General features: G+C 48.5%; 1 protein-coding gene across 2 annotated transcripts; it reads left to right on the top strand.

The window, feature by feature from the left end:
- The first annotated feature begins 324 nt into the window (after window positions 1-324).
- Window positions 325-12,087, top strand: DEFB1 (defensin beta 1). Of its 2 annotated transcripts, XM_032618465.1 has the most exons (3): window positions 345-452; window positions 5,445-5,727; window positions 11,845-12,087. In XM_032618465.1, exons 2-3 carry the CDS (start codon window positions 5,550-5,552, stop codon window positions 11,991-11,993), a joined length of 327 nt encoding a protein of 108 aa, XP_032474356.1. In that variant the 5' UTR covers window positions 345-452; window positions 5,445-5,549; the 3' UTR covers window positions 11,994-12,087. The 2 variants fall into 2 exon arrangements, with proteins under 2 accessions (XP_032474357.1, XP_032474356.1); XM_032618466.1 differs by lacking the exon at window positions 5,445-5,727 and having other exon boundaries at window positions 325-452.
- The last annotated feature ends 950 nt before the right edge of the window (window positions 12,088-13,037 follow it).

Raw genomic sequence — 13,037 nt, 5'->3', positions numbered from 1 at the left:
CCGCCTCTCGGGGCTCCCTGAGCCATCCCAGCGACAGGGGTTCTAGCAGGAGCTCCTGTTCTGGGAACGGCAGCTGAACTGCCCAGCTGAGACTCAAAACAGAACCGGAGGACTGCCTCCACGCCTGCAGGCCGAGAGCTGGGTCCAGCTGCAGCCAGAGAGAGAAAAGTGTGTCCACGTGACTCCCGGCTGACTCAGGGCTTGCCGTGAAGGGTTATTTCTTCGCATTTCACTGTGAGGATTGCGACACCACCCTTCACATCAGTCTGTGCGATTGTGCAATCCTCTAGCCCTATAAATACAATGACACTGCAGCCGCTGGAAGCCTCTGAGAGTTCAGCCTCCAAGAAGCCTCTGCCCTCCCCGGGGATCCGGGCCACCTGCCACCACCATGAGGGTCCTCTACCTGCTGCTGCTGACTCTCGGCCTCCTCTTTTCGCAGCTGGCCACAGGTGAGCTGGGGACCTGCTGCAGCGCCCGCCCCGGGGCTGGGACTTGGGGCTAAGTCTAAGAACAGCGGCCTCTGTGTCCCCAGGACAGATCAGCAGGAAGGCATCCTCGAGGCTGAGCGGCCTGCTGGGGGCAGAAGGCCGTGGGCAGAAGCCTACCGAGCCTGCAGGGTCTGGGCCATCCCGGCCGCTAGGGGCAAGCGCGCCTGCCTGGAGCATCCCCAGGCCGATTCTCCCAGGTGCCTGAGGGCAGCTGAGCTGCAGGAGGGCCAGACTCCCATCTCTCTGTCTGTCCCTTAGGGCGCCCTTCCCTCTGCACTTGGCAGGGATGGGAGGCCTGCGCCAGACAGCTCCCAGCACCTCCCAGCCCTGTCTTTGTCTCGGGCATCCTGAAAGTATCCTATGGGGAAGGGGATCACCTATTCCATCTGCAGAACGTCTCCTCACCCTGAGAGGTCAGGGTCCGAGGCAGCCCAGAGGTGCAGGCTGCCACGCCATCTCTCTCCAGGTCCCGGGGTGGGCTCTCCCAGGTGCCCTGCTGCAAGCAGATGCTTCCCGCCCCGCCCACAAGACCAGCTCAGCTGGAATCCTTGACTCACCTGTGTGCAGGCAGTCAGAGATCCACCTTCCTTGAGAAATCGGTTCACATCCTCCAGGGTGGGCCATTCCCCAGTGCAGAGCGGGGGAGCTCTGTGTCAGGCCCAGCTCCCCTGGGTCAAGGCAGCAGTGCCCCTGACGTAAGAGAAGGTGAATCGGGATACATTTTACCCCAGCTCCGTCGCTCACTCACTAAGTGATCTTGAGCGAGTCTCACATTCTGGGTTTTAGTTTCCGCATCTGCGAGTTGAGCGCGCTGTGGCAGGTGGCTCTAAAAGTGTTAGAGCTCTGGAATTCTCTGAAAGACCCACTTGTGCTTTTCTCCAGGCCATCATTTTAGTGTGCAGACGTGCCTAATTTGCTCCAGGGGTGCCTCAGTGTTCCCCTCGGACAACTGGGTTCAGAGGTATTCCAATGCAGAGTTTTAAGGTTTCCAGGTGGAATGCATAACAGAGGTGGAGAAATTAATTTAGTGAGTTGCAACCTTGTTTTCTCAAAAGAATAGAAAATACCAGTGCATGCCACGCAGTCAGCGTCTCCTCTGTTTTATCACACTCATCTCATTGCATGTGTGTTCGTACTGAGTAGCCGTGCAAAATCTCTTACTGCAGCTCAGGTACACTCAAAATGTTTGAAAGTCACTCTGTTAACGTGAAGAGCTCTTTTCAGTCTATGACACGTAAATGTGATTACGAGCATCTCATGCAGAGTTCAGAAAATGAAAGTGTCTCCAAGGGTATGTGCAGGAGCAGATAAACTTACTAATCACTCGTGAATTATCAGCTAACATCGTGCAGCCCTTAGTGCACGCGGGATCAGCTAAGACGCTGTCCTCCGACGACAGGCAGGCCCGGTCTGGACAGAACTATCAGTGAATGGATTCCCAGGATGGGGACCGGGGCCCTCAGGACCAGTTGCTGACCCCAGCTCGTCTTCTAGAAAGGCAAGATTAGCACCCACCCTCCACCTCCCAGCTCGAGCTGGGAGGCTGCGAGCGGCTGAGGTCCTTGCACGGCAAGCACCACCTCTGCAGTGCCTCTACTGTCCCAAGACGTTTGCATCTTAAAAGAGGGCCACAGGCAAGGGCAAACTCGACACGAGTGTTTTCTGGGGGATGTCGTGCTGTCTGGATGCTGTTATCTGGGTGGAAAGAGCCCCAAGTGTCTTCCGCGTTGGAACACACAGGTGCCCCCAGCCTGAGTGCCCCGGGGCCACAGCGCAGGCAGCTCTCACCTCGTCTCTGCTTTACCCTCAGGCACCGGTTGTGCTTCTGGTCATTGCGTCCTCACTGCTGTGCAGGGGTTGTCACAGCTGCTGCAGCTGCCCCTGCCATACCCACCCTGCCCGTGGGCCGCACAGTTGCGGGGTCATTGCAGGGAGGGAGCGGGGGCTGCTCAGCAACGCTGAGACCCCGCGCGGGTCAGTTCACTCCTTTTCTGGAAGAGCCCTTAGACCTGGTCATTTCACAGGTGGGGAAATCGAGGCCCACGTGACCCGGGGGAACCAGTGTTCTGTGGTCACTACAGGAGATCCTAAGACTTGACGTTCTCTTTAGCAGTTTTCATCTCGGTCAGAAAAAAAAAAAAAAAATACGCGTTGCCCACTTGTATCTTATTCAAGTGGTCTTTCTGTGAATGCAGAACGATGTCACAATGACAAGGCGACCCAGGTCCCTGCATCAGCGGGATGGGACCCCAGCCGAGGTGCTGAGGAATCAAGACAGGTTGACGTTGTTCCCTCACTGATTCAAGGAGTGTTTGGTTAAGAGCTGCTGTGGGCAGGTGTTGCCCAGGAACAGGGGATGCGCCAGGAAACACAGCCCTGGGTCTCATCTCTACACATTCCAGAAACAGAGCGGGACGAGAAAACCGATTCCATAATTACTTAACTAATGGCAACCGTGTTGTGAAATGCTGTTAAGTGCAGGACGCTAGGAGAACACGTGACAGTGAGAGCTGACCTGTTCTTGAGGAAGCTCAGGGACGGAAAATTGTAAGTCATTTTGGTGTTCATGATACTTCCAAAAAAATATTTCTTTTAATTTCCTCCCAACATTTAAAAGTCAGGATATGCCACCAAAAAAAAAAAAAAAAAAGAAAAGAAAGAAAAGAAAATCTGATTTTTATCTTCTCTTTTTTAAAATTTAAAAAAGTTTTAAAACTTTTAATTTTATATTGGAATATAGTTGATTAACAATGTTGTGTTAGTTTCAGGTGTACAGCAAGGTGATTCAGTTATACATATACATGTATCTATTCTTTTTCAAATTCTTTTCCCATTTAGGTTGTTACCTAATATTGAGCAGAGTTCCCTGTACTACAGAGTAGGTCCTTGTTGGTTATCCAGTTTAAATACTGCACTGTGTAAGTGTTATCTTGTCTTAAAAACACAAAAGATGTGGCAACATTCCTACATGGCAACAGTGAGCTGCAACTAAACAGTGGCTGTGCCTCCAGATGAGCCTCCCTCCCCATGTCACTGCAGACCCCACTGGTCCCTAATGCCTCACCTCAGCACACTTCACAGATTTGTGTTACCCGCCTGGCTGCAGTGGGCAGCTGGATTTGCAGCCCTGAATTAACTAAACCAGTGAAAGGAGAGAAGTCAAGGACAAAGCAGACGGAAGGGATAGCTGGTGTGAAAGCCTAGAGATGAAGAGAAATAGAAAACCATAGCTCTCGCTTTTAGTTTAGTCCTCCCAGTGGCCCCGTGGGGGAGGAAGAATCATTATTCCCATTTTCTGGGCAAATAACAATAATGAAGTCACATGACTGGTAGCAGAGCAGGGACTCCCAGGCCCTCAGCTGCAACACTGCAGGCCGCTCAAGGCACAGAGCGTGCCAGGGAGCAGAGAAGAGCCAGGATGGTGATGTGGGGGCAGATCCAGTGAGGGCTGAGGCAGCAGGAAACGCATCTGGGTGCGAGTGAGCCCCAGGGGGTTTTAAACCCACGAGTGACAGAATCAGAAACGGCTTCTTTAAGAGACCAGTTTGCTGGGCTTCCCTGGTGGTTAAGAATCCGCCTGCCCATGCAGGGGATACGGGTTTGAGCCCTGGTCCGGGAAGATCCCACATGTCACAGAGCAACTAAGCCTGTGCGCCACAACTACTGAGCCTGTGCTCCAGAGCCCGTGAGCCACAACTACTGAGCCTGCACTCTAGAGCCCACGAGCCACAACTACTGAGCCTGCATGCCACAGCTACTGAGCCTGTGCACCTACAGCCCGTGCTCCACAAGAAGAGAAGCCACCACAGTAAGAAGCCCACGCACCGCAATGAAGAGTAGCCCCGCTCGCCGCAACTAGAGAAAGCCCGCGCACAGCAACGAAGACCCAATGCAGCCGAAAATAAATAAATTAATTAATTATTTTAAAAAAGAGACTGGTTTGCTGCCGCATGAAGGCTGATCAGAGGAGAGGACAGTAGATACAGGGGGACAGTGAGGACGGTCTTCCTGTAAACAGGGCCCACAGCTGTGCTGTTGCCAGGTGACCAGCAAGTTAACCAGAATTAATGCCGCTGATAGTCATGGCCCAATCCGCAGCCCTCTTCTTTCCTTTCCCTCCGGACACGCATACCGCGTGCATCCCCGGGAGTCTGGGCCTCTGTTTCCTCACCTTTAAAGTGACGGATGAGGCAAAACAAGTCCCAGCCCGACGTCCTGTGACCCTGGATCTCCACCTGGCCCTGCTCACACCTGAGTGTCGCAAAGTGTGTCCCTCAGACCTGCTGGCCCGAATTCCTTCCACCTCGCAGAACTCTGGCAACAGCACCAGGAATGTGCCTGCTACGGCCGCGGATCCCGTCCGGAGAAACACGCTCCCCGGTGCCTCAGACACAAGCCCCTGATTCCTACGAAGCAGACCCGACAGTGGCACCCGATTAGCAATGCGGGGGAAACAGAGTCATCCTCAGAAACGCTGGTCACACGGCACCGGCTGTGGTGCTTCATAGTGCCACGAGCAACTCCGAAAACATCTAAGTGTCCCCAGCATCTGCATCCGTCATGCAGGGACGACTCTTATCCCCACCTTAGAGATGGGTTTTGCAGGGAATCTCAGAGAGGCTGACTTTTCAAATACTCAGCCCGCGAATACCAAGGACTCGAATTCAGCTCTGACTCGAACTCCTATATTCTTTTCCCACACCTCCCAAAGACCTCTGGATATGTCACCAGCAAATCAATTTATCCTAAGGATAATCTAGATGGAAGTGACTTAAAGCTTTCATGACCTTCATAGGAGGCACTGCTGGTTATCAGTGGCCGGCAAGCGTTTCTAGGAACAGGGACGTCATGGGTGACCCGTCTGTGGAAGAGGGGCCCTGAGTTTTCACTTGGTTTGCAGTTCTATTATTTGTTTTGCAGGAGTGGCTTGTATATATTTGATTTCTTCCCCAGATATCTTGAAAAGATCCACAGAGGTGAAGTCCGACCCTCTCTGGCCTCCACTGACCGCCTGAGCCACCAGCACGTCTCCTAAGTGGACAAGCGACCTCTATTGTAATGTCCGCAATGGGAGGGAACCCACTCACTCGTGGGCAGCCCTTCCCCTGGCACACTGCCAACCAGCCACCTTGTCCTGACTGGGGAAAGAGCCCAGCTGACTGGCCCAGGCCCACATTCCGAGACGACCTGTCTCACGTCGCTTCCCACGGACAAGTCCCTGTATGCATCACCACAGGTGTGGGACTCCACGGCCAGCGCCGGCAAATCTGGATTGCACCCTATGGATCCTCAGACCTGTGTCTGTGTCTGCTCCTGTCACATCTCAGATCCACGGGTGCCGTCAACCCTGTTCTGGCTCCTGACTTTCTCCACGCCTGTGCTTTTCTGCTGCTTATGTGGTGCAGTCCTCCAGGGCAGGGGGTAGGGGTCCCGGCAGGGGTAGAGCTCAGGCCTCTTCTTCTCCAAAACCCTTGTCATTTCGGCACTTCACTCCGCTTTAGCCTGGTGGTCTTTTAGGACAAGAAATTTATATTTCAGTCAAAAGCTGCCCAATTTTCCCTTCTGACATTGTTCCAAAACTTCACTTGCACCTCCAACTGTATACTGTCAATCCAACTTCAGAGGAGAGGGCCGGGGAACAGGGTCCACTGCCCGTGGCCTGAGGACCACACTCCCAATCTCAGAGCTCCCCGCTCCTGTCCCTCTGAAAGGCTCTTTAAGAAATTTTATTTTCGTGGCTCTTTTATATAAAGTCCAAAGATCCCCCCCATGTTTCCAATGTATCTTCTTCTCTGTAGACTTTTTCACCTGCCCTTTTCCTTGAACCTCCACCATCTGACCTGCACAGGCTGTGTCCCGTCTCGGCAGCACTGACAGCTGTCCATGCCCCTCAGGCAGATTTATTTCCTGATGACTCTGTAACAGTCAAGCCTCTCCTGTGTTCACTGCCATGACCGTTCTTCCTCTCATTTTCTTCTGGGACTGACCCATTGGCACTTATTTTCTAGTTAATTTCCTGCTACTTAATCACAACAGCCCTTCATTCAGCCAACACCTATTATTACAGTTGACTTAAAAAACAGTTGGTGTTGTAGTTGCACTTGGGTGGGATTATTGAGAGTCCAGCTATAATTGGCCTAATAACTGTGTAGTATTTGAGAGTCTCTCTTTTCGCTGCAAGCATAGAAGCTGGTACAAGCCTGCTTTCCTAACAGGCCTGCTCCCTTCACCCCTCCTCATCCTTCATTCTTACCTATAAGCGCGCTCCCTCTTTTCCATGTTCCTCTGGTTCGTGGCGCTGCAGAGGCCGTCACATGATGTGTTGGACTGTATTTCTCAGACCAGCTGAATAAGGACCAAGATAAGAATGAGCGCAAGTCTAGAGACGTACTATCATTCTTGGGAAAGGGGAGGAGAAGAGCGGGGCTGTGAGGTATCCAAGGAGCTTGCATGCCCGGGGAGTGGACGGAAACGGACCAAGGCATGATGGGAGAGGGTGTACACAGCACATAGCACAGGAGGCCCACAGTGCTAGGAATACACGGAAGACCTTTTCAAAAGCAACTCTTATTGTTTTAATTTTTGATTGTAAAATATAACATGTATCCAGAAAAGCACATAAAACTCGAATGTATAATTTAATGAATTATTATAAAACAAGTACTCCTGTAACCACAGTGTGAGCTAAGAACTAGAACTTGGCCAGCACCTAAGAGCCTCTCCTCCAGGCTTCTCAGTCGCAAATCCCTCCTTCCCCCAAAAGCAATCATCACTTGACTTTTATGGTCATAACCTCCCGTATTTCTTATAGTTTTACCATGTTAGCATTCATGACGAATAATATAGCTTGGTTTGTGCATACGTTTCAACTGACTACGTGTCAAGAGGTGGTGGCATTGCTGGGTCGTAGCATGTGCTTACACTACTGAATTTTAATGAATAATGCCAAACTGTTCTCCAAAAGCGTATGTATCAACTTACGCTCCTACAACCAATGAATGAAAATGCCTGTTCTTCCATATCTGTGTCAACACTTGATAATGCCAATCATTTTAAAATTTTAGCCATCTGGTGAGGGGAGTGGCATAGCATTGGCGATTTAATTTGCATTTCCCTGATACATAATAAGTTGAGTACTTCTGTGTATAATTACTGACCACTTGGATATCTTTGGTGAAGTACCTGTGTGTCTTCTGCCCATATGTTCTATCAGATTATCTGTCTTTTCTTAATGATTTGTCGTAGCTCTTTATATATTCTGCATAGAAGCTCTTTGTTGGTTGTAAGTATTAGAAATATCTTCTCCTACCTTGTGCCTTAATTTTTCACTCTCTGAATGGAAACTTTCCTTAAGCAGAGGTTTTCCACATTATTTTAATGTGGTTAAACGTGTCATATCTTTTCCTTTAGGGTTAGCGCTTTTGTACCTTAAGAAATCTTTTTTTACCCCAAAGGCACGAAGAAAGTGTTCAGTGCCGTTTTCTGGGGGCTTTTACTGTTTTTCCTTTTACATTTAGGCTTATAACCATCTGGCAGTGGTTTTTAGTGTGCACGTATGGTCCGAGCTAAGAGTAAAGGGTTTTTTTTTTCCACTATGAGTATCCAATTGTCCCAGAACCAACCACTGAGAAGACCATTTTTCTCCACTGTTCTGCGAAGCCACAGCTGTTCTACTTCAACTCTCCATATACGCATGTATCGCTTTCTGCTGTCCTGCTTCTGTATTTGTCTGCCCTTGTATCCTCACCACACTGTCTAATTACAGTGGCTCTGTAATTAGTCTCAAAATCCAGTAAAGCAAATTCTCCCGCCTTCTTTCCTATGAGTGTCTTGGCTATTCTTGGTCCTTGGAATTTCCATATATGTTTTAGAATCAGCTCATCAAGTTTCACTGAAAGAAATCTCTTGGGATTTTATGGTATTGGGTTAAATCTGCAGCTTACTTTGGGGAAAATTAACATTTTAAAAATAATTAATCCTCCAATGCTTAAACAGTATTTCTACTTATTTAGGGCCTCTGTAAATTCAAAAAAATACTGTATTCTTTATAGATAGAGGTATTGCACATAATTTCTTAGATTTATAACTAGGCATATCTTATGCACTTCTATATGGTGTTTTTATTTTATCTCCTTTTTTCTGTTGGTTGCTAATATACAGAAATAAAATTCATTTTTTCTTTTTTGTATGTTGATCTCAGCAAATTTGCTAAATTTGCCTGTTCATTCCTTTTGGATTGCCTACATATAATCATAATGTCTGCAAATAGAGACAATTTTATTTCTTCCTTTCCAACCCTTGTACCTTTTTTTTTTTTTTTTTTTTATCTTATCCCCCTGGCCAGTACTTCAAGTATAATGAGGAATGGTAATGACAACAGCAGTTATGCTGGTCTGATTGCCAATCTCATGGAATGTTTTCAATACTTGACCATTAAGTGTACTGTATGTTGTAGGCTTCTGTAGGTACTCTTTATCAGATTAGGGAAGTTTCCTCCAGTTTCTTATTTGCTAGGAGCTTTTTTTTTTTTTAATCATGAATCAATGTTGATTTTTTTTCCAATATCTTTCTGCATCTATTAAGATAATATAATCATTGGCTGATTAGATTATGGGAACATTGAATCTCCCTGGGCCTCAGTTTCCCTGTCTGTAAGTTAGGAAAAAGTGATACATTCCTTGGAGGATTAAATGCAACCATAAACGTGTTAGTTCCCCACCAAAGGAAAGATGACCAGCTTCAGAATCTTAGAAATGGATGAGATCACATAATCTAGTCTCCCCAGTTTTAAATTTGAGAAGCTGGGGCTCAGAAAGTTTGAGTGCTTTGCTAAAAATCACACAAATTCATTCTAGAACAAGGAATGTAACCAAAGTAACCTGACATTAAATATGTTGCTATTTCTTTGGGGTCCTATAATGTACTAGATCCTCAAAGATAATGCCAGAAATGAGTTCCCGCTGAGTATGGTGACACCATAATTCACTAGCAGAGAGGTGGAGTGAGAACTGGTGAGGGTCATGGGATCTACCTCTGGTCCTGGCTCTGCCTGTGGCCAACTGCATGCCCTGGGGGGCATCGCCAGACCTCAGCGTCTTCATCTAGGGAGAGAATCACAGAGAGGTGGAAGTAGTTGAGCTCTGAGGTCCATCTGGGCTCTAAAAAGCCACAGTTGGTTGTATTTGGGTCTCCTCTGTTTATCCAACAAAAGGAAGGGTAAATATAACATTAAATATACATATATTTAAATGTTGGTATAAATACACACACACACACACACACACACATACCAACAACAACAAGAAAGAGAAAGTGTAGACCTTCTGATTTCAAAGGGCTTTCACATTCATTAGCTTGATCCATCTTCCTAATAACGATCACTTGGAGGACGTACTGAAGGAAGGATTCAATCTTGCAGCAGGGGTTCGACTGAGTATCTTTCCAGCTCTGACATCTTCCAATGAAGAGCAACAAAAGCTGGAACTGGAGATTTAGAGAGTCTAGTTGACTATGATCTTACTGGAGGTCGATATTGTGGTGAGGCTTTTAAAACCTGGAACCCTCTTGAACAGCCTTGGCAGGAACCAATACAATGTATAGAAAGAATACAGGCTGGAGATCAGGAGACTGTGTTTTGTGTGAGCAACTGTGTGGCCTTGGCCTAAGATGCTTCCCTCAGACGGTGGGACCAGCGTGTCTCTCAGTGCCCTTCCATCTCCATGGCAACACAGTCCAATGAGATGTTCTGTGATGATGGAAATATTCTACCGCTGCATGGTCCAGTGCAGTAACCACTAGCCACACGCGGCCATCAAGCACTTGCAATGTGGGTGATGTAGTTTCGATTAATTAAAATATGTCACCACACGTAGCTGGTGGCCACCACATTGCACGGCACAGCTCTGTAGTGAACAAAATGAGATGAAGCCTCTTTTTGCTCTTGGTAGACGGGACACGTCTAAAGTATTTTGTGTTTATTCCAGGCCTCAAACTTAAGGAAGTCTATCCATGAACTGAACACATCCAGAGGAGAATGAACAGGGTTGTGAAGTGTCTGGAAACTAGACACTGAGAAAAATGAGAAAAAGAAGATTTTTAAGGCAGCAGAATGACTGAAAATGGGACAGCCTTCTGAAAGAGTGATTAGACTTGTCTGTATAAAGCAGGAAAAGCGCCACTAGCTGGAAGTTACTGAGAGGACAGTTTCCATCAGTATGAAAACCAAGTGTCCAGCAGAGATTAGAAGCCTGTCTCCCAGGGTGTCTGCTCCAGGGTGGGCGGCGTAAACAACAGACGCTCGTTTCTCGTAGTTCTGGGCGGTAAAAGTTCAAGATCAAGGTGTTGGTTTGGTTTCTCCTGACGCCTCCCTCCTCTGCTGACAGAGGGCCGCCTTCTGTCCTCACATGGCCTTTCCTCTTTGTGCTGACACATCACTCATGTCCCTTTGTGTGTCCAAATTTCCTCTTCTTATAAGGACACTATTGATTAGTGATCACCCATATACCTCCTTTAACTGCAATCAACTCTTTGAAGGCCCCATCTCCAAATACAGTCACATTCTGAGGTCCTCGGGCACTTAGGGCTTCAACTATGAATGGCGGGGGGGGGGGGGACATTGTGTGTGGGGGGTTTCAGGCCATAACACCTGGCGACAGAGAGACACAAAACAATGGCTAGATAGCTGCTTGCCAGGGGTATCAGAGGTCAGCTTTTTCTGCTGGATACGGTGGAAGACGAGTCTAGAGGTCTTCAAATTATGAGATTCTGTGACGGGGAGGAAGACAAAATAAATTCCAACTGGGAAAATGATGGAAGCTTTATAGAGTAGCTATAATTTTAACCTGACATTAAAGGATCATAGATTGCAGCAGACACGGTGATGGGGGTGGGGGTGGGGGGTGGGCAGGGATTCAAGCTGGAGGGAATGATGTAACTAAACAGCGCAGGAGTAAAAGGAAAGTTCAGGAATGCTCCTGGAATTCGAAAGATGCTTCTGCATTTCTGAAACAGAGGATGGCAACAGTACAAAGTGGTCGAATACCTATCTGGGGACTAACGTGAATTCCCTGTACACCAAAGCTCCCTGGGCAGGAGAAAGCCCACTCAGAACCCTGCTGTTCATCTCTGGCTGCCCACTGTTAGGCCACAGCTGGCATAGACCTCGGACGGAGGGGTCTCTTTAGATGCCTTATTTCATGAGCAGCCTCACAGATCAACTGAGTGCAAAGCTCTTGGAAGGGAAACCCCTGTGACGTGCTCTGCAAAGGGTTGTGTGTTCTGCTTTCACCGAGTGTTCTGAAGTCCCTGTGGCTGCAAGCCCGGGGTCTGAAGTGCTCTCTTTCCCTTCTCATAGGTGTTAACCTGCTTACGGGTTTCGGCCAGAGGTCCGACCACTACATATGTGTCAAGAAAGGGGGGACCTGCAACTTCTCCTCCTGCCCGCTCTTCCAAAGGATTGAAGGCACCTGCTACGGCAGAAAAGCCAAGTGCTGCATCCGTTGACTTTGGGCTGGAGCATGGGCAGAGGGGACCCAGAAGCCAAGTGAAGTACTTGTAACTGTTGTTTGAATAAAAGAAGGTTTTTTCGAGGCATACGTCCTTCAGACCAAAATGAGTCTTGTGTCTCCTTTTAGAAGAGGTTCAGAAAGTATGAAGGTCAGAAGGGCAGACAGGCTGGGCCACAAAGCCTGTCCAGGATGGGACTGGGGGATGCTGACTAGGCTGTGACCTGTTTCACTGCCACTTTGTTTCATCACCAGATCTACACAGGAGGGATGCAGGGGGTCCACGTGAGACTAAGGACACCTGATGACGAGATGACACAGCTTCAGGCCTCCCTCTGTCCCAGCAGAAGTTCACCCCTGCTTCAGCGGTCTCAGCTGCCTGCCCATCTGCATAGGCCAGAACCGCTGCCCTTTCTCCTCCCTGGGCCGGGGGCAGTGGGTTGTGGGTTGGTTAACCTCAGCATTTGAGAACCTTTGCTGGGACCATAAAGCTATTCCTATTTCACTCTGTAGGCCTAACAGTAGGGTTCCCGGGTGTCCATCCTTCACTCCAGCACAATCACGTGGTCTATTTACATGTCACTTAGAAAAGCATCCTCTACGACCACTGCCCCGCCTTTCATCATTTCTGCGCCTTTAGGCCTGTAGACACCCACTGATGGGGAAGAGGGAGCTGCCTTCCCTTTTGTCTAATAAATTTCTTACAACCCCTGATGATACGTGTACTTCTGTCCTCTCCTTCATCAGGCGACAGCAATTCCACATTCCACTTCGATAAATTGCAAGCACAAATAAAAATCAAACATTATAAAAACTTTGGGGGAATTCCCTGGCGGTCCAGGGGTTAGGACTCCTTGTTTTCACTGCCCCGGGCCCAGGTTCAATCCCTGGTTAAGGAACTAAGATCCTGCAAGCCACGTGGCACAGCGCCCCCCCCCCAAAAAAAATTTGCCTCCATCCCCCAGTGATGGATTTAGACGCCACACCCCTCTTTTGTGAGGGAAAGGCAGAGGAGATGCCATTATGCTGTGTACATTAACCG

Source organism: Phocoena sinus, chromosome 21 (genome assembly GCF_008692025.1).
Source record: "Phocoena sinus isolate mPhoSin1 chromosome 21, mPhoSin1.pri, whole genome shotgun sequence".
Classification (NCBI taxonomy): Eukaryota; Metazoa; Chordata; class Mammalia; order Artiodactyla; family Phocoenidae; genus Phocoena; species Phocoena sinus.
The sequence above is the reverse complement of the archived record's forward strand: the minus strand, read 5'-3'. Positions and strand labels throughout refer to the sequence as shown.

Bases quoted from the DNA above. Each gene is read 5' to 3' on its own strand.
- DEFB1 (XM_032618465.1), top strand. From the start codon at position 5,550: ATGTCCGCAATGGGAGGGAACCCACTCACTCGTGGGCAGCCCTTCCCC. The intron at 5,728-11,844 runs GTGTGGGACTCC...CCCTTCTCATAG, and splicing joins CCCTGTATGCATCACCACAG to GTGTTAACCTGCTTACGGGT.